The 26,768-nt window shown below is 37.5% G+C and overlaps 1 protein-coding gene across 2 annotated transcripts in view; it reads right to left on the minus strand.

Annotated features, from left to right (window-relative positions):
- The window catches only part of MYOM2 (myomesin 2), a 135,039-nt gene that overhangs the window by 66,959 nt on the left and 41,312 nt on the right, over positions 1–26,768 (minus strand). For both annotated transcript variants that reach the window (XM_075268413.1, XM_075268412.1), the window contains 11 exons: positions 26,098–26,145; positions 24,157–24,321; positions 21,788–21,949; positions 19,840–19,981; positions 19,150–19,349; positions 16,810–16,863; positions 16,044–16,171; positions 15,084–15,267; positions 14,181–14,355; positions 12,167–12,288; positions 8,725–8,912 (listed from right to left, as the gene is read on the minus strand). In XM_075268413.1, coding sequence (XP_075124514.1) covers positions 8,725–8,912; positions 12,167–12,288; positions 14,181–14,355; positions 15,084–15,267; positions 16,044–16,171; positions 16,810–16,863; positions 19,150–19,349; positions 19,840–19,981; positions 21,788–21,949; positions 24,157–24,321; positions 26,098–26,145 — 1,568 coding nt within the window. The remainder of the gene's footprint in view (positions 1–8,724; positions 8,913–12,166; positions 12,289–14,180; positions 14,356–15,083; positions 15,268–16,043; positions 16,172–16,809; positions 16,864–19,149; positions 19,350–19,839; positions 19,982–21,787; positions 21,950–24,156; positions 24,322–26,097; positions 26,146–26,768) is intronic.

The raw sequence follows: 26,768 nt of genomic DNA on the forward strand, positions 1-26,768 counted from the left end.
TACCATCTTATGTATATGGCGGCCTCCTGACTTTCTCCTGAAGGTAAATGTCAGTGGAGATAAAGACTGAGTCTTTTTCTTCTTAGGGAGGTGTCTGACAGCGGCTTCTTCCCCTCCCATCATTCAGAACACAAGTTCCCTTTGCTGATCTAAGCATGCTCCTTTAATAGATTATGATAATTATACTGTACATAGCAAGTAATCTTCTGGTCAACTGTAATAACGTCCTCAATTACAGTTAATATTGTTCAGGCTGCTTTTATGCACTGTAACTATTGCTTTCTGCTTAATTCAAACAATCACTCTATTGTAAACCATGAAAGAGAACATAATGTAATGTCATCAATAACACCATGCTGCTACTGTGGTACTCTTCTGACTGATACTGTAATGAGCTTGTAAACAATGAGCCGCTAAACAATTACAGCAATTATAAACAAATGACATTTACACAATCCATTTACTGTCGGCGCTATCACAATGCAATAAATTACAGCTTACAGTATCAGGAAATTTATTATCTTAATATTTCTAAAATCATCATTACATTCTAGGGAATAGTTTTAGTGGTTATCATGATTTCATGTACTGTACTTTTAACTCACTGAATCTGTTGTATCTAGCCAAGGATAGTTTTAAATCGAGTCTATCACCTCTCCTAAGCAGATTCGGCAGCCGCCATTGTGCTACAGACCACGTTACAGTTATAAACAACATAAGTTTTTTATGTATGTCCCTTTTCTAGTTTGAAGTTTGAAATTGTATACAATAACGCAGTCAGTGCACTTGGGGTGGAACTACAATAGCGGGCATAGTTTAACACTGGTATGGCACAGTAAACAAGGATTGTTCTGCAGTCGAGCACACAAAGCCTAGCCACTCCTCATTGTTTACTGGTGACATGGTCGGGAACGTGCTAGCAGTGATGCCACATAGGAGAGTGACTGCTTTTACCCATATTCTCCTGAACCCATCATTAGCTAACTTTTTGTCTTTTTCACCTATAATAATTAGAGATGAGCGAGTAGTACTCGATCGAGTAGGTGTTCGATCAAATACTACGGTATTCGAAATACTCGTACTCAATTGAGTACTACTAGCTGTTTGAAGTTAAAATTCGATGCAGAACCAGCGTTGATTGGCAGAATGCTATACATTGCCAATCAATGCTGGTTCTTCTCTTACCTTTAGAAGTCTTCTCCCTGCACAGATTCCCCGCGGCGTCTTCCGGCTCTGAATTTACTCTGCCAGGCATCGGGCCTGGGCAGAGCCGACTGTGCATGTCTGCTTGTAGTGCGGGCATGCGCAGTCGGCTCTGCCCAGGCCCGATGCCTAGCAAAGTGAATTCAAAGCCGGAAGAGGACACGGGGACGCTGCGCAGGGAGAAGAATCCAACCCGACCCTCACTCATGGACTTGGTAAGTAGAATTTGATCGAATGTTGCGTACCCCTGAAACGAGCATTTCCCCCCCATAGACTATAATTGGGTTCGAAACTCGTTCGAACAGTCGAACAGTGAGCGGCTGTTCGAATCGGATTTCGAACCCCAAACATTTTAGTGTTCACTCATCTCTAATAATAATGTTTTATTGTTCTCTCTTTTCCATGTAAAGCTTTAATTGTTATTGTTGGTTTGATACTGGAATGCCTGTTGAATTTGTCTACTGTCACTGCAATGATCAGAATGTGTACCAGAATTTTTTCTTTTTTTAATTTTAGAAGCTACAAGAAAAGTTCAACAAATCTAAAGTATGGAAAAGGCACGCAAGGAGTTTGACTCTAGGCCTCCACCACTCTGGGGATTTCCACATGGGGAGGTCTCTGTCACCTAGCCTCCCTTTCAAGGCTGGTTACATACCCTGTTTCCCCCGAAAATAAGACACCCCCCCCCTTCACCTTCTGGATCACATACAACCGGCAGTCATGCCGGCACTCCGCTAATTGTTCCCCGCTTTGTTTGCCGATTGTTCCCCGCTCCAGCCGCTGCATAAAACATCCCCCGAAAATAAGAAAGGTCATATATTTCGTTAGCTAATTAATTATAAGAACATGTCTTATTTTCAGGTAAACAGGGTAGTTACAAAGTTAGGGTTGGTTCTAAATACCATATTTTTTACTTTTCTGATGAAAGAAGAAGTCCTGCATGTAGGACTGTTTCTTCAGTTACAACTATAAACAAACATGATGGAAGAAAGTGTTCAGTATGTTTTTTTACATTATAGTTAATGAGAACAGACACAGACGGGGGGGACTCCATCTGTGTGTGTTACTCTACTTCCGTTACTGTCCATTGCTGTCATCCTTTGATGAATAGCAGCGGACTGTAATAATGGTATTGTGAAAATAGCCTTAGTGCATTGAAAAAAGACCTAAGTCCCTCAAGTTCAACTAACGTATGATGTGTTTATTCTGGGCAAACCCTTAACTAGGAAAAGACTCTTTTGGTGTGAGCTGCATAGCACATCAATTGGATTAAAAAAAAATTCCCCTTTTCTGAAATAATGATTAGCATTCATACAAAATATTCACTTTGATTAATATACAGCATTTTCAATGTCATTGTACAATCTCTATATTCTTTCCAGGGTTTAAGCATGATGAATGAGTTCTCTAAAGCCTCTTCTATCAGACGCTGAATAGGCAGCATGTGTTGACAGCAGTGCCCACAAAACCTGGACAATCAAGTACAAGCAAATAACATCACAAGAAAAAGTTGGATGCTACATAAATAAATACTTGAAATAATTACATTTTAGGACTTTATCTAGAGCAACACCATCTGTACTAAAATATATTTCCCATTTATCTTACCATGTAAACAAATATCAACAAAAATTAAATAATCATATTCCAGCTGACCTGGTGAGATATGATACAGCAGTGGAATAAATTAAAACCTAGGAAAATGTCATTTATTTACAAAGAATAAGTATTAAATATGCACATGCACTACCCTATTTGGGCCATCTTGCTATCAAGAAAATCAACTTTTACTTCATATTCAAATTATCAACGGTTCAATGCAACAGGGGTATGGCCGTATCTGGCGGACCAACCAATTTTGGGGTGAAAAATGTGGACCGCTCATTTGCATATAGATTAAAATCTAATTTGCTTGGCATAAAGGTTGCACTTGGACACACAAAATATGTAAGTATGCAATTTTCGTGTTACATAGACAAGAAAATAGACCCAAAATGTCATCATTACAAAGGTTATGTTGTATTTGGAAAGGCCTTCTGTCTTTAGAACTTTTAGGGATGTCTTATTATGTAAAACAAGATTTTTTGTGTATAATATTATAATTCAATTTACTACATAATGAAATAGAGAAGTATAAAATTAACCCGGACCCTTGCGATTTATAGTGTATACTATTACAATAATGCATAATTATAGGAAAAATTTGAAAGGATTAAAAACTAAGGAAACCATTCCATTAGCTAAGAGCTGTTGAAGAGATAAAGATTCATCACTAGGAGATGGAGTAAGCTGTAAAATAATTGTGTGAAAGTACTATTAGATCTGCTTTGTCCAAATTACTTGCAGATGTAATTTGTTTCATGAGCGCACAATGGTATATTATCTCATTGAGTTCTGACAGATTGATGACTGTTAAAATCTACTACTTACAGTATTCCTGGCATATGAACTCTAAATGCATCAGTCTGTCATCTAAAAAGAGTACCACAATTGTGCTAAATCTCATTAAACCTAAAGTGCTATTTCAAGTTGCCTTCAGTTCTATATTGTGCAAAATGACTTCAAGGGAATTTATTTGATTCTAAATATGACTGCACATATTTATTTCCCGTTGCATTTGTCTATATAGCGCTGTAAACAGATTGTACAGCAATCCATCATAGTAACCCCTGTCCACAGGGTTCACAAATTCCCCTTTTGAGTCACATATAGATTCTGCTCATGTGGTCAAATTTTACATTCACCATGGATTATCATAAAGTCTGTGTCACAAGAGACATTTTGGATAGGTCCCCTAACCCACCGGCATTAAGATTAATAAAGAACATTTTGGTCAAAAACTGAGTAACTCTAACTTCATCAATAAAATAATTCACTTGGATAAACAAGGATCAAGAGCATTCCAATGTCTATTGATCTTGCTTATGTTTAATAGGTACAGTATATGAATCCATGTATAATACAAAGGGAAAGCTATATATATTGTTTTTATCAAAATGCAATCTGCAGTGTGTCTACCAGTACATACTGCAAATTGGTCATCTACCGGGGTCACCTAACAGGTTCACATTCATCAGCTGTACAATAAGATTTGTTGGTCTTTTGTGAAAACAATATATGCGGCCTTTCCCTTTGTATTATACATGGATTCATACAGCTATTAAACATAAGCTTAAAAGACAATCGAGTGCTGTCCATCCTTTTTTATACATTTGAGTATTGTGGCAAGGGCCCGGTCAGCCCCCTACGGACTTGTTCACCCACCCCTTCCATACAAAGAGTGCTGCCTATCTTCAATATTGCCGCTAAAATCATACATTTGACTGCATCCATATATGTGTCCATCTTTAGATTTCACTATTAAAATGTAATACAGATTCTGGTTGCCTGTGACAATGGACATTGACGGGAGTAGCACCAGCACTGCTCATAATAGCTGCCAGCTAGAGTGCAGCTCACATCAAGAGTCTTAGCTAGAGTTGGGAGAAATGACTCGTACCAAGCCGGGTTTGAACAGAATATTACTTTTTTTTTTTTTTGTTACAAAAACCGAACAAATAGAGATTTGTCTCAGAAAAACTAAAATGTCCACCGCATTATACTCTGGGGTCTCCTCACAGTGTCTGGTACTGTCCTGTGATGTCATGTGCCCAGAGTCACTGCTGAGACCTGTGATTGAGTCACCAGAGTCACATGAGGACAAGAAGGAGCCCATGTGATGTTATGACATTCGGTATGCCCATGTCACCACTTAGGCCCAAACACAAGACGACATAAAAGAGATGACAGAGCACCAGATTCCACAAGGAGGCTCAAAAATATGTTTATTTTGTACACCTCCCCTGGGCCTCCACCTATTATACTCTGTAGTCTGCAGAGACCCTAGAGCAGACCTGGGCAATGTATGGCCTGCGGGCCACATCCGGCCCTCTGACTGGTTCTGTCTAGCCCGCATAGCTTGTGGAATAAAACTAGATGCTGAACGGGAAGTTTGCTAAAGAACCTGTGATGATGTCATCACAGGTCCTTTAGCTCACTAGGATAGGCTAAGACTCATTAGTGGGCAGAGCCACATGGGGCAGTGTGGTTGCTGTTACACAGAAAGAGCAAGCTGCCAGGAATGGAGACTGAAGGAAGATAAGGATAGAAGAGAGAGTATGTGTGAGTAAGAGGAGGGAACTGGGGACAGATGTACCGGGCAGTTAAACTGAAGGCAGATGGAGGGGGGACATTAAACTAGGGGGCAGATGGAGGAGGACATTAAACTGGGGGCTAGATGAAGGGGGACATTAAACTGGGGCAGCTAGAGGAGCATATTAAATTGTGGGGGGTAGCTGCCTCTATTTGCCCCCAATTTAATGTCCCCCTCCAACTACCCCCACTGTTTAATGTTCCCCTTCAGATGCTCCAGTTTCATGTCCCCCTCTAGTTTCTGCTAGTTTAAACTGGGGCACTAGGAGAGGGACTTAATACTGTAGGACATTTGTAGGGGAATGTTATAATGTTGGGGTGTATAATGTTAGGGTGACTGTAGGAGGATTATACTTTGTGGGGGCACATGGAAAAATTATTGAGAATGGGTGGAGTCAATGTAGAAGTGGGTGGAGCTAAATTTGCCACGGCGCGCATAGTCCTCTGGAACAGTTCCAATTTCTCATGTGGCCCCATGGGAAAATTAATTTCCCACCCCTGCCATAGAGTATAATAATGTCACTTTCATTTAGATATAACTTTGACTGTGTTTGCCATATAATGCTAGGAATTGGAGTCCTAAGAGCATTTTTCACTATGTTTTAAGGTGTGGTTGATACCAGATTTCTTAGACCCTAAATTAATCTTGGACTAAAGTCACCCAGATATGAAACAAATATTGATAGGTTCGCTTATCTCTAAGTCTTAGCTTCTCAGGATAATCCATGGAACAAATCCACTCTGATTTTCTACCATGGTTTCGTATGCAGATTTGCCCACAGATTAGTTCTGTTGTTATTCAATGGAGCCAAATCTGCAACTTTCCAGGGTATACTACATATTATAAATTTGTGGGCATTTTTTTTTTTTTTTTTAAATGTAGATTGTGAGCCTGAGCCCCATATGGGGATCACAATGTACATTTTTCCCTATTAGTATGTCTTTTTTTTTCCCCTAACAGTATGTCTTTTTTGGAATATGGGATGGAAATCCATGCAAAAACAGGGAGAACATACAAACTCCTTGCAGATGTTTTTTTTTCCCTTGCTGGGATTTGAACACCAGGACTCCAGCACCACAAGGCTGCAGTGCTAACCACTGAGCCACTGTGTGGCCACCTAGAATTGTGGTAATTATTGTGCTGGTAGACAACAGTGTCGGCCATGGACGCTCCATATTGTGTGAAGTATTATATAATATCATGTAAGGGTAAAAGGGATCAAATTTGGGATTTTCTGTTTATAGCAGAAACAAATGTAGTATTGCCTATTGAGGTCCATTATCACTTACTGTAAAATATACTTTCCTGGACTCAGATGAATAAATATTTATATATATATATATATATATATATATATATATATATATATATATATCTTGCACAGGATTCCTCTACTGGTAGAGCACTTATAGCAATATTATCCACAAATTCCAATTTATTATTAGGACCATACATCACATGAGAAGATAACTCAAGAACATATTTCACACTATTTGTATCCTTATTCTCTTTAATGTGCGACTGCTAATATTTGGCAGCTGACAAAAGCCTTATCTGTCAATGTTATTTTAAAATTTAATTCATTAGGCATACCTGGCACAGAAAAGTATCTATTCTATTACATAACAGCTCCCATAACATGGACACTGAAGTTACAGAATCAACTCAGAGGATCTTTAAAAGTATTAATGCACATTTCTCTAGTCTACTTCCTATAATTTACGTTGAGAGATAAATGGAAGAACAGAGTGAAAAGAGCTGTCATTGGTAGCCTCTATTAATCTACTCTAACTTGCTACATGAATACTAATAGTCTATAGAAGGTGTTCCACTGCTTTTATCATAGAAGAGTCATTTAAAACACCTTTTGCTTCTTTCAAAACTGAAAAAATCTTCCTGTCATAATGAATATTCTGTATACTGACACTAAAGCTGGTCTAGACAACATATTATTAGTTCACATCTGCCACCAACTCATTTGAGTTAAACTTACAGTAAACTAACAGGCTTTATCGACTCCATTCACGGACATACTGTATACCTGGCATATATCTAACTCTACCATGCCATAAGGAGTTGAGTGATCATGATCAATATTTTCTACCATTCCTCTACAATAACAACGATTGGTATTTTTGTGGCTATAATGCCATTTTCATGAAAACAGAAGTGACATGGTGGTTATGCTACATTTAATATTGTTAAACCCAGGTTACGGGTGCAAATGATCACTAAAATGATTCAGCAGAGGTACACAACTTGGCACATGAGCTACCTTCTTTATGGATAGGCATGTATCTCGTCATAAAAGAGACAGCTCTTCCACTGGGGATATATAGACTGATAAAATAGATATATTCAATACATCAGTCTTCAGAAATATCCCTTATTATCTACAGTAATGTTTCCCAGACTGCTCTGTATCCTGCTAAGTACATAGGCTGTTTTAGCACTGTCTCTCAGCTATGATTTGTCGTACAATAATGCATTTATCCCATTCTTTCTAGCTCCCCACTTAAGCCTTATTTACTCTCCCCAGAGCTACTACACTAAATTTCAGTTGACAAAAAAAGCATAGTATAGAATACGGACAGAAACAAATCCATATTTTTTGTTTGTTTGTTTGTTTGTTTATTTGTTTTTTAAAAGGGACAATGCAGTGGCTCAGTGGTTAGCATTGCAGCACTGGAGTCCTGGGTTCAAATCCTGCCAGGAACAACATCTGCAAGGAGTTTGTATGTTCTCCCCATGTTTGCATGGATTTCCTCCCATTCTACAAAAACATACTGATAGGAAAAAAAATGTACATTGTGATCCCTATATGGGGCTCACAATCTACATTTAAAAAAAAGAAAGAAATCCGATTTTTTTAACATTGATGCTTATGTAAACAGATAGCCTTCCATTTGCATCTGTTAAATGGCTGTAAAAACGTGATTGGAATGGAGCCTTAATGGATGTAATAAACATTATCTGAACAGAACTTAAGGCTAAGGGCTCACATAGCAGGTCTCAGCAAAAATAAACCACAGGAAAAAAACATGGCACCAACGCATCACGGTTTTTCCTGCAATGCTTTTCACAGAAAGACTATCTGCTTCCATTATACCTATAGGAAAACTGCCGGGATTTCCGTTTTTATAATTGACATGCAATTTCCAAAACCACAATGGTTTTTGAAATCACAGCATGTCCACTGGGCATATATCTCTGTATTGTGTGTATGGGATTCACTAAATTCCTATCCACTTTGCAGGGACTGCAATATTCTGAGATTTATGTTGAACTTTACATACAATATTAAAGTATAAAACAAAGTGAGGACAAACCTTATAGATCCTTTCTGTAAATTGTTTACTGTTCACTTCATGCCAATTCAGATGATTAGCTTCTCTCTTATCAATATAATATCCACTGATATTGGCTCCTCCAGAAAATTTGGGTAATTTCCAGCCTAGAGTCATGGATTGGCCATCACAGTTCAGAAGGGTAATTCCATAAGGATGTGAAGGAGTTGCTGTCAAGAAAAAGATCTTTATTTATTCTCTGTACATATCCGAACAGTCCTATATTCTGAAGTTTTAGCTCTCTGCACAAGAACATCGAAAAGGAAAAACGAGTGTTAAATGTTATTAAGGCCTGTTTATTATCATTATGTGGAATTTGCATTCATTTTCTGGCCATGTGTTTGCAGTCAAAGAAAAGTGAGTCCATAACATATCTGTGCTCTCAATGGCATTCAATTGCCTATCAACAAAACAGTGAAAGTGGTTTTATGGTGATTTGTGATCGAAATTATTACAAATTTCAGTGCCAATGAACTGTGCGCATGAACACGCTAGAAAAGACCTACCATGTGGTATACCACCTCCTAGAATAATGGGAACAAAGGGAATATTAAAAATACATCAACATGAGGTAGAGATACACTGTGTTATCCACTATTACAGCTGTCTGTAGACATGTTTATGGCCATCAGGCGGAATATCAAACAAAGCTATATATACATATACATAATATTACACCAAGAGCAGATAATGTGGCAGAATTTTGTCACATATTGCTTGAAATAAATGAAAAACGTTGGGTGTGCCAACCTTATTATGTATTTTTGGCACTTTTATAAGTAACTTAAGAATTTTGGAAACTGTAGAAAGAAGGAAAAAAGCAAAGGTGTGATACTACTAAATATTACATAGAAAAATTTGGAGACTTTTGCACAAATGCTAATGGAGCATTCACACGATCGAGATCTCCACAGCGAACATGCGGAGAGGAAAGTACTTCACAATACACTTTTCTGTCTTCATGACTCATGTGGAGATCTCGTGGCAAGCACACAGACCCCATTATAGTCTATGGGGTCTGTGTGCTTTTACTGCACAGCACTTGCAAATACATTTGGTAGTCCATTTGGGGGGTCCCCATGAGGACTCCTCGAATGGATTACCAATGCAGATGTGAACGAGGGGTCACTCTAGTACTCTACCATGTTATCAATATGCTCCACATGTCTCTTGTTAACTGCAAGGCAAATAAATGATAATTAAAGCCACTAGACATTTAGATGTTTGGGAAGACAAATGTTATGATACATTACATAAAATAAATTAGAAATAAAGAAAAATTGTTAGTAATACATTACCTCTAGGTAGAAACAATGTAACAATAAATTTATTGTAAAATCTGGAATTTAAGTATACTTTAATTCTCTTTGAGATTTCAGAAGAAATTCTTTCATGTAAAATAATCACTAGAATTGGCTCCTTAAAACAAATTGTTCCTACCTTAGCCACAGTTATTTTACAACTATAAATGTATTTTATTTCCAGTAGTAGAAAATATTTCATAACATAGATTTTAGTTTAAAAGAATTTACAGGGCAAATATTTAAATTGGTATACGTAGAAGTTCTTGTGTCTTCTATCCTTGTATTTATCCCATCTGTCCATATTTATTAGGGAAATAAGACAACCTTATTGAGTATATTTGTCATTGTTACTGTACCATTTTTTTGCAATTTCATTCAAGAAAGTTCAGGTTGAAAAGCAAAATAATCCATGCAACGATTTTCTGACACTTGAAAGTATAAAAACAACCTATGTTCAAAAAAAGCAAGCCACAGTAGATGCACCATATTTATCAACATGGAGTTACCATGAAGAAGGAAATTGCACTCTACATAGAAAAGAAATACTGGTGCATTAGTAGGACTTTCATGACCTCCACCAACTCCGATTCTTTGTATCCTTCAATATGTCCACCATTCCTGAACAATTAGTAGCCGTTAGATTATTAGTTTAAGGATCAGATATGCTGACTAGGCTCTGTAGTTTCAGGGCCTGGGTTGGTCCTGAGATGGAACAGACAAACAGGGAACAGCCACTTGACAATAGAGAACCTAATCAGAATATGTAGAGCTGAAGCTAATGGTTCTGATTGGTCAGAAAGAGTGGAGGGCTGTAAAATAATTTCCAACTGTGCTGGATTCAGTAGAATACAAAAAGTTGGAGTTGGTGGAGCAGGTGAAAGGTCCTCTTTAAACTCTACCAACATGTCAAAATTGTGTAAAAAAATTGTCACAAATATGACAACAAACAGGTGGGGTAAAGTGTCTAAATATGCACCAAATTTATAATTAAGCATGTGCCACATTCAAAAATTTGGAACCTTTTTTAGACTGCTTGACCTAAAATTGGCCTGTTGGTTTTGAGCAGATCACTTATTCTGTTGACAGTCATCTTGCTAAAATCCATTAAGCACAAGCACAAAAGGCAGTTGAAATCCTTATGTTCCCTGTTATCTGCTGCTGGCGGGAGAATCCAAAAGACCCTATACACATTAGATGGTCTATCAAATTGTTGAAATCACATGGTTTCACCAATATAAATCTAATGTGCATGGGCTGCTTAAATTTAAGATCTTGAAATATTAGACAAGAATTAGTACATTTGCGCCATAGTTTCAATCCCTCAGCATTTTGCTGTCAGCTGATGAACTAATTCATTATCCCATTATCTCCTAAACCTGAATGGGATACAGTACAGCTCATGCCAACATAGGGAAACAGATAATCTAGGGAGGTCCTGACAGTAAGACTATGCCAACGTAAAATGGATGCTCTATCCTATGGAGGGAACATAAGTTTTGAAAAGCCGATAATCCCTTTAGAACTTGCGTGGTGTTCTGTATTCTCAATATTGACAGCGCTGGTGGTGAATGTGCCAGATTTATTATAAAAAGCGTCAGTTTCCTAATAATTCTAGTTCACCATGGGGGGTCCCATGCACCAGAAATTACATTTACGTTAGTCGGGAACTGCAGTAGATTTCAGGTGTAGCTCACGTCAGTTTTCTTGATTGATTTAGTTAAGTTATTCATGTTTATCTCAGATACAATTTCCTAGACTGCATAAATGTAGCAAACGCTCTGATAAGTTTTATTACTGTATTTTGCATCCACAGATAAATTCACTTTTCCCGACTATCTTTCAGATCTTTTCTATAGTTTGGAGTTTGTCCCTTTCTTACCAAGGTTTCTTTTTTCCTAAGGCAATATGAAAAATACACAAAGCTCTATAAATAATCACTAAATCTCAGATATATCAAGATATATGAGTGTAAAATATCACATTTTTAACATTACATTTTTTGAATTCCAAAACTTCTATTTGATCAATGTCAAGTGGCCTTGTGATTTAGGAACTTCTATAAAAATCGACAGAAAAAAAATCCTTAAAGGGCAGAAATCCATTTATTACTTTATACTTACTTAGAGCAGCTTTAACGGTTATAGCTTCAGATTCTTGCGAATTTTCACTGACACCGACAGCATTAACAGCCTTTACACGGAAAATATACTGCTCTCCAAATGTTAAACCATGAACTACGAATCTGAGGGAAAGAATTTGGTAATATTATCACAAGCTCATTGAACTGCTCACTTCTTTTTTTGTATAACTACTATATTATAGTCTACATTTGTCACATATTGTATGAAGAAGTGCGGATTAAATGCAGTTAATTTCTGCGTTATCTTCACTAAGAATGTGTGAGAGACAGGTCGAGCTTATTATATATCTCTTATCCAGGAACTTACATCTGAAATAATCAAAGTAAAATTCAAGCATGTAGTCAGAAGCAAGGCTAAAAACCCTGGGTGTCAGTGCAAAAGCTAAAGCCGGATTCACCATCTAAGTGCCAATTACCTGACACTGCTGTATACTGTATAATGAGACCATGCTGCATAACATCTGTATCCGTAAGAATGTAAAGTGATGGAATGAACTATAACTATAATATTGCAACACTTTTATTCTTTATCCCAAATGCCGATCAGACTGCATTAACATTCAAATTAGAATCCTGTACATTTACATTATTGTATATCTTACTTTACTCTAAGGCTAGATACATATCTGCGTTCGGGTTTCCATTTGGGGGGGTCCGTTTGGGTATCCCCTGAAAAGAAACCTAATCCGCATAAAAAAAAGCGGTTAACTTTGGAAACACGCGGACCCCAATGGCTATAAAGGGGTCCGTGAGGTTTCCATTCGGTTTCCACCCAAAACAGAATCCCTGAATAAAGTGCAAGCGTTGATGTGAACCCAGCATTCAAAATCATCTAAGCCTTTCTTGAAGATGTCACCAGTTACAGATGTGATTAGTACCTGATGTTATCTATTTAACAGAGTTATTGTTTTGTGGTAAAAAAAAAAGGCTGATGGAACCTATTAAACTCAGTATGATTATTTAGGATACATTCAATTTCCATTTGATCCATTGAAAGCAGCTCTATTGTTAGTCTCCCATGTAGTGAAATTCTGACAGTAGAGTAAGCAGAGCCTTGTAGGTTCATGATCTTCAGTTTTATATCATAGATAGTTCAAACAATAGGCATTCATTTATGACGCAATGCTTTCCAACTATTATTGGTATAACTTTCATAATGATTCTATATGAAAAGGTCAAGTTCATAAAATGCCATTTTAGTGACATCACAGAGTGGTTCACTAACCAAAAATAATTATAGAGCAATGCTTATTTGCTACCAAGCTAATGAAGCCACTTTCTCTGAAGGAGCCCTCATGGGACTGCTTTAGCCCCAGTTGCAGTAGGAATACAGCCTGCTGCATGCTGTTCTTAGACTTACAGAGCTGATCTTAGATCCTGTAGGACCCAGCAGCTCTTAGAAGATCACATGACTACATGGTCAGAGAGCAGCTGCATCATGGCGGCGCCCATAGCTGTGTATACAGCGATCGAGAAGGCAGGGAAAGTAATTAACCTTCCCTGCCTTCTGTCTGGGAGCTCCAGCTGAAGTTACAGTCAGCTCCCAGTATCAGCAGCTGCATGATCTGATAGCTGCTGCTGTGTTCTGACAGGATGTACCGGTACGTCCTGTCTAAACAAGGCAACCACCTTCCGGACATACATAGTCTATGGGTGGTCCGAAAGTGGTTAACACACATTTGTTATAAATATATATATATATATATATATATATATATATATATATATATATATGGCTTGGAGGGGCGAGGAGGTCACATGATAATGGTTTGTTATCTTGCTGAACAGCTCACAAGGGAGGGAGGAATGATATTGCAAACAGAACGTCACAGCAGTGGCTAATGACCTGAAAATAAATTAGATAAATGGGGCTGAATTTAAGCTGTATATATATTACAAAATGTTTTGTATTGATGCATCCTGTTATTTGGCCCATACTTTTAAAAACTGGATAACCTCTTTAAGCATCATACATTGACAGACAAGCAGCTTACCTGTTATATTTAATAGGTTTGTGATTGCAATGATCCCAATGATTAGAGCCCACCACAGATGAGTCTATGTAGTATCCAATTAATTCTTCCTCTACCTTAGGTTTATCAAACTGTACGACAACTGATGTTCTAGTGTTTCTGGATGCCAATATACGACCAGGAGCAGATGGTACAGCTTAAAAAAAGACAAGCATATAAATCTAGCATAAATAAACAAGAGTGCATAACATAACAAGGGAAATAAATCAAGAATAAGAGCATTTAAGCCCTGTATATATGCATGTTAAACTATAGCCAGTTCTTGAATTTATTTGCAAAAAGAGTGGATCTGATTTCAGTCTCTTATTTGTGCATTCTGCTACCTTTCTAAGGTATTATTAATCTATATATTTACATGTAGTCCTATAAAGACAAAACAGCTAACACATGATGATATCAGGGTCAGGGGATAATCGTACACATCAGGGAGAGTGTGTGCCTACATAGACAGTACAGAAACTTACAAGTCATTCCGCTAGGGATTCTGGGTAAAAAATATGCAAATCTATTCTCCAGGATGTAATTAGGAGAACAGTGCACTCTGTAGGCCACCCTATAGAGGGCAGCATCCTTAACATCATGCATGACTGGCAATTAAATCCACATCATGAAATAGACTTTTTAACTGAGTCATGCATGATGTTAAGGATGCTGCCCTCTAGAGGGCGGCGTACAAAGTGCACTGTTCTCCTAATTACATCCTGGAGAATAGATTTGCATATTTTTTACTTATGATGATATCACTAAATGTTGCTTAAAGGGGAAATTTCCTCTCTGCTGCATCTGGAATTGTGTATATGTTGCTGTGACAAAACACATAAATAGTCTTGACAGTATTAAAGCAGCATCAAAAAGTTCATTTACCTAGACGTTCCTGTGCTTGTATTGGTGGCGTGACTTCAGAAGGCTCACTAACACCATGCTTGTTGACAGCAATAACTCTGAAATTGTACGATTTTCCTTCTGCTAAATCAAATACTGCAAAACGTGGTGATCGTACTGGGATCTCAGAGTTGACTCTCTGCCAGCTCCCACTGCCAACCATTGTCTATAATAAAGCAAGAAAAGATTAAACTCAGGCCATGTTTGAAGAGCAGAGAACTAGATACATGTCTATTAAACCTATTCATTTTCTTTATCCATTCAATTCAAGGTTAACAGGAATGTGCCATGAGAAAATAACCTATTGTTCAGGTTGTTCAGGTCAAATATTTATGTTAAGAGGCTTTTTTTTTTTTTTGCAGATAGATAAAAATGTGCTGAAATGAATTTTTCTAATTGAGACCATATAAAAACGTAACACCATTTTACAGAATTGTATGAGCAACACAGTCTCTGTTATAATCAATTCATTATTGGTCCTAAACATGCGCTGTTCATTGTGTATATGACTTTAGTTGTTAGCCATACCCAACTAAATGGTGGGGATGGTCCTGATCACTCAAGAAGCCAAATCCTACTTCACATGTCTAAATGTTCACAGTAGCTACAGGCAGCAGTAGAATCAAGGACATTATTATTCTTTTGGTGGTGTTTTTTATTTTCCAGCTCATTATTATTATTATTATTATTATTATTATTATTATTATTATTATTATTATCATCATCATCATCACATTTCAACCAGATAACCCAAAAACGAAGGCTTACCAAAGTAGATTTCAGTTCCAAAGCTTGCCTTATATCTAACATGGTTTAACTAAAGAATTAAAGCTAAATATATTTTCCATAATGATAAAACCTGAGATTGGTTACAATAGTAGAACATCTCTAAAAATACACCAGAGTAATGAAGCGACTCTCTTTTATCATGCACTTATTTACCTTCTCAATGTAATAAACCAATGGATCTCTGCCACGGGGAACAGGTGGATCCCAGCTGAGAACAACATATGTTTTACTGGTTTCCAATGCCTGGACATTTGTGGGTGGTCCAGGAATTTTGACTTCACCTAAATGAGATCCATAGTTAGACAGAACAAAGCTTGTTATTGAGTTATATCTAAATATAATGTTACATTTACTTTATTTTTAATATTAATGAAAGAGGGTTTTTTTTTCTTCAAGAATATTTTAAGCTTTTTTGCTACCATCTTCCCTCTCTTATAATTTTTTCATGTTTGGAAAAAAAAATTGGAAGGGTCTGAAATAGGTTCTGGGGTGGATGATATCTACCTAATTACATAGATACATTAAAGGTGTTGGATACACATATTGATACTTTACAGAGATTTGTGACAATATCTTGATACGCACTCAACATAAACCAACAATCAGAGTGCTTGCTGAAGTGTTAGTTTTGGTGCAAAACTTGCATTGTATACAACTCTTATTAAACAGATTTCTCCTCCATTGTTTTCCATGGAACTGCCTCCATTAAAACAGCTTTTGCCTCTAAGTAATAGAAAAGAGCCCCAAATGATCCTCCTTTATTAGCGTAAGATTACTTAACATTACATGCTAAAAAGAAGTTGAGTTTGACCAAACAAATCCTTTACTGCTACAGACCAAAGCATTTTGGAAGTCTGCTATCCAATACAGTGTCATTAAAAAGAAAAGTGAACATGTCAAATTAATGATGGGAAAATACCTTCCAGGTCATCCTGATAGATGACAATATCTCGTCCTCCATCCAGATGGATTTCTGTGAAGACAGAATAATTTACATCACATTATACAGAGCTGCATTGCTTCATAATGCTATCCGTGTGATATGTATTATACGTTGACTGTATACAGTATTATATTTTAGACATACATTTTTAAGTTGTGTTGTCTTTGTTTTGTTAACATGAGGACACAAAGGTGCATGTGATCTAACAAAATCCCTAGCATAAATTGCATTTTAGCTGCATAAGAACAAAGCTTTCTGTATTCTTGCCTTTAGATATAACCCTTTGATTTATTGACTCAAAGGTATAACAAGGCTTTTTTATGTTCTATTGTGGTGGAATATACTCTGACATCTGTTTTTATATCTCGGTCTTGTGGGAGCTGTGTTCAATATATGTTTCATCTTTCTGCAGTAAGTGGTAATAAAGAAGTGTATTGATTAAATGTTCACTATTGTACAAGGAGTCAACACATAAATATGCATATGAGTTAAGGAGACAGAATCTCATCATCTCCGGGATTTATTTTATACAGATTTACAATACATCTGAGCTCAAAATTATAACTACAGCGGATAATTGATTCCAAGACGCCCATCGTCCAAGTGCAAACCATTGGACACTACAATTCTATTTTAAAAAAAAGAATAATTGGTTCCAAAGACCCCAAAATGTGGAAAAATTGGTGGTAAAAAAATAAAATAAAGAGCTGCTGGAGGTTGTAAATCAGTTTCTATGAAGCTAATAATAATAGGAGCCTTTTCTGGATTCTGAAAAGTTTGTACAGTGCATCTGATAAATAACATAGAACCATTCCCTGCAGGTGTCCACAGAAGCAGATCATCCTGGCAATGGATAAAGAGCAGTACAGAAAATGCATTACTACATTATACTCAGGTGTAAATGGATGTCCCTAGGCGCGGCTGCAAAATCTTTAATAGAGCCCCAGCTTACCATGTGTTATGTATAATACTGGTATCTTATTATGCTGTTTGAGGTCTCCGAACTCTCTCAGCTTCTAGGACCTAGTATCGACTGCTGCCTATACAGCCCTCATAACTATGTCATCTATCTATCTATCTATCTATCTATCTATCTATCTATCTATCTATCTATCATCTTCCTTCTGTCCACCCAAGTATAACTACCTATAGTACTGTATATCTTTATTAATCCATTTGTCTAGCATAAACATTAGAGATGAGCGAGTAGTATTCGATCGAGTAGGAATTCAATCGAATACTACGGTATTCGAAATACTTGTACTCAATCGAGCACCACTCGCTATTCGAATGGAAAAGTTTGATGCAGAACCAGCATTGATTGGCCGAATGCTATACAGTCGGCCAATCAACGCTGGTTCTTCTCCTACCTTTAGAAGTCTTCTCCGTGCAGCTTCCCTGTGGCGTCTTCCGGCTCTGAATTCACTCTGCCAGGCATCGGGCCTGGGCAGAGCCGACTGCGCATGCCCGCTTGTAGTGCGGACATGCGCAGTCGGCTCTGCCCAGGACTGATGCCTGGCAGAGAGAATTCAGAGCCGGAAGATGCTGCGGGGACGCTGCACAGAGAAGACTTCTCGGAGCATCCAGCCTGACCCTCACTCGTGTACTTGGTAAGTATAATTTGATCGAATGTTGCCTACCCCTGAAACGAGCATTTTCCCCCCATAGGCTATAATAGGGTTCGATATTCGATTCGAGTAGTCGAATATTGAGGGGCTACTCGAAATGAATATCGAACCTCGAACATTTTACTGTTCGCTCATCTCTAATAAACATAACATATTTCAAAGGTACTTAAAGGGAACCTGTCCAGTTGTTTTTCCACCATAAATTGGCTCCATCATGTGCAGAAGTAATTCCCTTTTTATTGGTTCCCCTCTGTAATCTTTATGTTGCAGTTAAATGAAGTTATAAATGTTTGAAAGCATAAAAAGTCATATGGAAATTGACCTAAGTAGTCCTGGTGGAGCAGCTTCAGTCCAGCCAGGCTATTCCCTATCTAAAAATCCCGCCAGCATGACATTTCCCTCGTGACATCAGGGAATGAGAGGACTGTGAGGTACATGAGTAAGGAGGAGGTGTGGTGAGCAAGGGGACAGAGGGGCTCTCTGTCTTCTGTGACTACTTAATTTATAATATTAATTTTAATATGACTTTTTATGCTTTCAAAAATTTGACTTCACTTTGCTGCAACAGAAACATTACAGAGGCACGTCAATGGAAAGATCATTACTTGATCCTACAGATCATGGAGACGATTTATGGTGTAAAAAAAACACCTGACAGGTTCCCTTTAATAAGGATGTATGCACCTACTTTGAAGACGTGATAGATCAGCAGGGTCCAAAGCTGCAACAGCAATTGACACTCTTGATGGTCTACTGATACCAGCCTTATTAACTGCGCGAATACGGAAAATGTAAGATCGTCCTTCAAACAGACCAGTCACAGGATATTTGCAGATTTTAACAGGAGAATCATTGCACTGGATCCAGTTTTCAGTGCCAACTTCACATCTGTCAAAAAAAGCAATATAAATAATAGTGTTATGAATGTATATACCACCTACAGTCAAATTTGAGGGGACCTTGATAAAAAATAAAAAAAAGTGAAAATATGGGTCTTTGTGATACATTTTGTTTTCAAATTACATATGGAAGAGCGAAGGATCCGAAAAGATAATTTATACATTCATAATAAGATGTATTAATTTTATCATTGTCGATGTATGAGTAAACAGTAGTGTAAAATTAACAAAATACAGTATATGAACAAAAATGACAAGTAAAGCAAATATCCAGAACAAGGTGGTGGTGAAGTCAAGCAGCACATACAGGAAATTGTTCACGTGAAGGCATATGTTAAATCTGGCATAAATCTGTTCTTACTGCTCCGGGTTTTGATGTAAATGGGATCTCTCTACTCACAAACAGTAATTCTGGTAGGTATATGTGGTAGGATATGACCCTAACAGAACCCTCCACATGCCTAGGTAGAAATACTTACTTATCAACAAAGTATCCAATCACTGGAGCCTCGCTGGCTGTATTTGGAGGCTTCCAAGAGACAATAACGTAATCTTTATTCGCATCATGGCATTCGACATCCATTGGAGCACCTGGTGCCCCTGCCACCAAAGCTGCAGCATCTGCAATAGAAGTATTGACATATTAGGGATTTCAATAAGGACTGTGCTAGTAGGTGTGAATATATACGAGATACAATACACATTAGTTCCAATATTGCATTTTATGTGCTAGCAGATATTCTTACTGCCCAGTTAATTTTAGATTGAAAAAATAACGTTTTTTTGCAAGGTAAATAAGCAATTATTCAAGCCTTGGTGCATTCTGGATCTGTGGTTTTAGAAGTCTCTGGGGCAGACTTATCATAAGGGGAATTTTTAATGTTAGTTTTGCTGGAGTTTGTGTCAATGTTGTCAAAGGTCACATAGTGTTTGGTAAATCTGATGTGTATATACAGTAAGCATAATACTTCTGTTTTGAGATGATACTCCACATAACAGTTGATAAGTCTATCTCAAGTAAATCTGATAAATCTGGATTACAGGCAGCTGAAGAAGCTAATAATGCTTCCTTTCCCACCCACTTTTCAAAAGTTGAGTGAGTTGTGCAAAATGCAAAAAGTTGTAAATTTTTGTGCAAATGAGTTCAAAAAGTCAGTAATCTATAATGTGACTTTTGCACTGGAATTCTAGGGTGCAGGAATTAAAAAATTCCCTCACTGTGTGTACTTTCTAGACCAGTTATGTGTAAATCAAATTCCACAGTGGCTTTCAGGCTACATAATAACATGTTATTTTAATTAAGTGGTTGTCCAGGCTAAAATTACATTTTTTAAATAAATTGGGGGATATGTAAAAAAAAACAAAACTGTTCCATTTTGCAGCTCTGTTGTCTTCTGGCAGAAGTCTCCACCACATGTGATCACTGAGGCCAACCAGCGGGCGTCACAGCTGGCAAGGAATTACACTGCAACAAGAAAGCCAAGCAGCAAAGCCAGACCGCACTGGGAGGACATCGAAGCTTCGGCAACAGGTGAGTATGATTTTTTTTCATCTCCCCTGGCCTAATTTAAGAATAATATTTTAGCCTAAACAACCTCAAGTGTTGCCTTGTTGTATACAAATCACCATTATCCTATTGTAAACCACAAGCCTCTTCACGTGCTGTACAAACCGCACATTGGGGCAAATTACTTCCCCCATGCAGGATTCCGGACTGGCATTTAATGTCATTTGTTAGAAACAAGTCTGGAGAAGAGATGTATGCAGAGATGAAAAACAGCAGCGATGATCGTTTCACACCTCTCAGGTGCTTTTTCAAGCTTAGTATGAACCAAGTAAGTAAGCTTGAAAAAGCACCTGAGAGGTGCGAAACGATCATCACTGCTGTGTTCCATCTCTGCATGCCTCTCTCTCTCTTTGTTGCTTTTAATGAAGTGGAATAAAGCCTGAAAAGTTTTAATGACACCTTGGGTGAGTGCCCGCATTATTTCTATTTTTGCTGTGGACTTATGTGCTATCTATCTGGGAGTGAGCACCACCTGAATTAGACTTGGTTACACCCGACCACATGGTATATATATTTTTTCCTCTCGACATGCCTGCCACTATATAGCATTTTTTGTAGTGCCAATTCTACTGCTTCTGAGTGTTTTCTAATTCATACTAAATCCATACCTCATGACAAAAACTCTAAGAATTCTACCAAGTGGACAAAGGTTGAAGCAGCGGTCAAACATCTGTCTTTGTGTTTCCAAAATACTATTTTTTTTAGCGTAGGTGTAGGTTACTGTATAGCTATTATTACATATTTACAATATGTATATAAAAATATATATAATGCCTCAAAAATATTATTTCAGGAATGTACATGCAATAACATATATTTAGTAGCATACATATAATAGCATCACTGAATCTGACAAATACCAGCGACAAACAGGAATCCACTGTGCTGATTGACTCCTCCTCTGGTGACCATTCTTACAGTATACAATCCTTCATCATCCTTATTCAAATGGGAGAATGACAGGGAAGCACGTCCCTCTCCAAAATGCAGCTGGTGCCACTTGGATTCTTTTATCAGGACATCTGAAAAGGAAATCCGATTGTAAACAAGTGAAGTGCAAGGATGGAATCTGAAAAGGGAATCATATCACACAGACAAATACGTCATCTCTATTCATACTCAAACATTTTCCATTTATTTTAACTGTATATACTAACATATAAACAGACTTTGGCTTGATACTCCCCTTGACTTGGTACAGATGGTATTTCCTTTATGAAATGGTCATGTAGGTAAATTCACAATGTAGCCAAACAATTGCAGATTAAATGTACAACAAGAGATAACTGTTACATTTGCTCTAGAGACAGTATAACAGATTTGGCTAGTAGTTCAATTGTATCATGTTGCACAAAGTATACATCCAACTGAAACCCTACACAGCTGTTATATTATGGTTGTTTCGGATGATTTATCCTGGATACACCAATGAGTAGTTAGAGAGTAGCCAAGGAATCAATTGGACACAAACAGATCTTCTGCATGAAGTAAGATGCAAGAGACAAGATATAAGATCATGACTAGATGGTATCAGGTTCCTTTGAAGATACATAGGATTAAGAATTCATATCCATCTAATTGTTGGAGATGTGAGTATGAGAATTTTTGGGGGAATGCAAGACTCTGAAAACCTTTTGAAGAGAAATAGGTTGAATAACAAAATATCTGGTTGAGAGTTTGGATGACATGGGATCATGTCTCTCCCTTCTGCATCATGGGGATATCCCTTTGATGGTGTATAAAACTTCTCTCTTCAAGTTTCTGGTAACAGCATGTATTCCTGCACTATGGAGAGTCCAGAGTCCTCCTACAGTTAGCCTGAGGTTGAGAAAGCTGAATAAAATTATGGGAGAATTGATTTCTTCTAGTAGGTAAAAGAAAGATGACTTCTCAAGGACTTAGGCAAAATGGTTACAATTTCAGAACTTTCCTAAGTATTTGATCGAATTGCAGAAACTGATGTCAAGAAGGGGATGGGCAGGCAAGAAGGGGGTTCTTGTTTTTTTCAGCTTTTCTTTTCTTCTTTATTTTTTTATTTATTTTTGTGTATATTCAGTAGAAAAAGAATTTGGCAATATTGTGTATTACAGTATGTGAAACTGCATTGAAATTGCATACTTTTCCCATATGAGTTTGGCATTCCAAATGCTGTTTGTCAGTCACCACTGTTTGTCAGATTGACTCAGGCCTGGATAATACATACCCTCCAATGCAATGAATAGGACAGGCCTAGAAGATACTGTATATATTATGTTAGCTGTATGTGTTTGGTAGATGTTTTATGAGGTGAATATAATGACTGGATGTATATTGGTGTGGCAGTAAACCCAGGGCAGCACCAGGACAATATGTGAAGCAAATTGAGTGTAAAGTTGTTAGCCATAAAATCATGTCATGGCCAAAAACTCGGAAGAGAACAACAATGTATTTTCAGTACATAGTAATAAGAAATGGCTCATAATCTCACCTTCATCTAAATATCTCCAGTCTTAGAAGTAGTGTAAAATAGCTGTGGTTTATTTCTCTGTGATTTGAACCTTATTTACAAACTATCTGACATCAATGTGCCATGACACAGCATACTCTACCACCTCCCCTACTATCACCACCATGTTGCAATGTTACAGAGCACATTACAGTGATAGAAAGCATACCTCTGTTATGTATGCCAACTTTGTGGTTTGGAGAAAAACAACCTTAGGTCTTATACAGATGAGACATATGGTGCACTGGAGGTTGGTCTTCAACTCCCTGGAGCACTGCTTTTGCCACTCAGACTTCTACCATATACTACCTGCATCACCTTCTGAAGTTTGAGTTGATCCTCTCACTGCTATGACATCTCCCATCCTACTACAGTAAGAGCAGTGCTCCGAGGTCTGCGAGCCCACCCAAAGTGCCCCAATTTCCTAATTTGTATGACTTCAAAATTGTTTTTCTGCAAATCTACAAGCGTGTGATATATAACAAAGGTATACAATATATCATTGTAATGTAGCAAGTTGAATATATTGAGCTTGAGGGAGCTTGTAGATTCCCTTTACGGTAGAGGCCCAGACAACTCCAATTTGTGTTGGTTCAATTTGTCACCCATGTGAAGGGTGTTCCACTACTATATATAGAGAGGACATTTTGATGTTTAAACTGTGATGTATTCAGTGTTCAGTCATCAGAATATTCAGCAGGACATTTAACAATTCATTTGTTCATTGAATTCTAAGTCACTCACCGTCTCTGTACCACTCAGCTTCAGGTCGCAGTCTGCTGAGGTCAGGAGTTAAGAGCACAGAGCAAGACAAAGTAACTGTTTCACCTTCCACTCCAAATGTGACACCAAATGTTTCCTGGAATTTCACATCAATGTGGGTGAAACAAACTGCTGCTGTCAAAGGCACTGAAATTATATGGAAGTGATTATTAGTAAAAACATATCAAATCTGTCTATATAGTTGTCATCTTCTATCATCTCTCAATCACTGTTTATTGATAAGTTGCTTTGAAACATTTCTATTGAATTATTGAGGTTAAACGGCAAATGAGTCTATTATCATTGCATTACATTATACAGTATGTTATTTCATTTAGATTAATTTATTGATATTTTAGCATTATATATACTGAGTAAGTGTAGCATATTGTTATGAAAATGGATCAAATGCTGTCAAGCATGAAGTAATCCAGAATAATTTTCTGCGTACTGAACTGCAGCATTGTATTTAAGCAGATCTTGCTGTACCATGTGCAAAGTATAAAGTTCTCTGTTAAATAGTGGTCACTTGTAATAATAAAAATTAAAAAAGGTTGATGTGTATTGATAAAAGATCATTTGATTACAATGGCAACCACTATGAGAGGGGAGACTAGCATGGAACTGCTTCCCCTGCTTTTGTCTTCAGCTTCCACCAATGGATATATGAATCCATGTGTAGTTAATTCCCCTTCATGGTGGCTAAAATGCAGCCAAAATGTTGTCATCTAAAGGAGATTTCTATGAATTTTAAATGGATGACTCATCCTTATATTAGGCCATAAATTTCAGACTGGTAAGGGCCCAACTTCTGGCATCTTTGTCAATCAACTCCTCTTAGTAAGGGCTTGTTCACACAGAATTTTTTGGCAGTGGAATCCACCTCAAAATCCACTGCCAAAAACGGCTCCTAATGACTTCAATGGGAGCCGCTTGCTTCTTTTTTCCGCTAGCGGAAACTGCTTCCATGGTGCGAGACACCCTCCCGATTAGGTCCATTCATTCGGGGTAATCCAGAGTGGAATGTCGCGACAGGATGCCGGTGCAACTGCATCGGTATAACATCGCAGCTAGCTGCGCAGTATGTTCACACACGGAATCTATACTGACCACAATCACGTGGTTTTTCTACAGCTCAGTTCTATTCAAGTGACACCATTATACCAGACACAACTTCGATACAATGTACAGTGCAGTGCTTGGTTTACAGCAAATGGAAAAGGCTTGGAAAGCAGACAAACACATATAAAAGCCAATTTTTCAAAATTGAATAGTACAGATGACTATAATAAAATATTTCTTATTAAAAAAAACATAAAGTTTACTTCTCTATGTCTAATAGCACTGTATCCTGGCATCATCTGTGAAGATTGGAGGAGGGAGGTGGAGGCTGTATAGTTGTATAACATTATCTTACTAGATATGGTTGGGTCAAAAGAGCTATCTTAGTTAGAAAGTATAGCAGAGCTCATCAGCTGCATTGTGTTTTTCTTCTGAAGCAGCCTCCTCCTCCCCCTCCGCTCTGCATAGACTGAATGGTAAATGAAAGGTTAATACAGATATACGACAATGTTTCTTACATTCACCTACACTATTCATTAATTAAAAGTTATTTTATAATACAAGGTATGCTTTTAGGACCCTTAAAGTATGCAGTACGTATTAAATGACGATAGCCATGTTTTTCTAATCTTGTAAAACCCCTTTATATGGTCTTGGCATGTGGTACGCAACGTTATCTATGCTGAATAATAATATTGTAATAAAAACTTTCAAAAAAAAATTATCCAAGATTGTACATTTCAAGACATTACATCACAAATCACAAGTTTTTAAAGAATGTCAATAATTTTTTTCACTCTGTATAACTCACATAGGTGTGTATAGTATGCTCATAGTATTGGTAAAAGAAGGCATACTTACAGTGTGGTCTATAACCTGGATGTAGAGCTTCATCTTCTGATCGGTACCCTAAAAAATGTATATTGTATTACAAGGGGTTGCATCATTACACGTTTCCCATAAAAACATTATGGGGGCTTAGCCTGAGGCCCCACATTGAAAAAAAAAACAAAAAACTGCTTTTTTGTTGCAGATTTTCCTGTGGTTTTTTGAGCTAAAGCCAGGAATGGATTGAGCAAAAGGAGCAGTATAAATGCTTCCTAGATATTTACCATTCCTTCTGTAGCCACTACTACATTTAGCTCAAAAAACATGGGGGGCCTTAGCCTGAAGGAGAATTCTGAAGACATATTCATATCTCCTGCACTACGGAGAGCCGTGCTATGAGCTTGCGTAGATTTAATGCATTATTTATATATTTAAGGTATAGTTACATGGTGGAATCTGGCACTGATTCCTCCCTGATTCTGCATCCCATTGTTTTCAATGGAAGGCAGAATTAAACCCAGAATACTGAAAAAATAAGCATGGTGTTTGATCTTCCTCCAATAGCTGAATCAGCTGAAGAGTTGGTGGCACGGGACACCCTGCTGAATAATCTCACCCATCTAAGCTGAATCAGCAATGGGAAGCCATGTCAAGGCCCCCCAAGTCGTGTCAGGACTTTAATAACATGGCGGTCAGTCCAAATG

This window comes from Leptodactylus fuscus, chromosome 3 (genome assembly GCF_031893055.1).
Source record: "Leptodactylus fuscus isolate aLepFus1 chromosome 3, aLepFus1.hap2, whole genome shotgun sequence".
NCBI lineage: Eukaryota > Metazoa > Chordata > Amphibia > Anura > Leptodactylidae > Leptodactylus > Leptodactylus fuscus.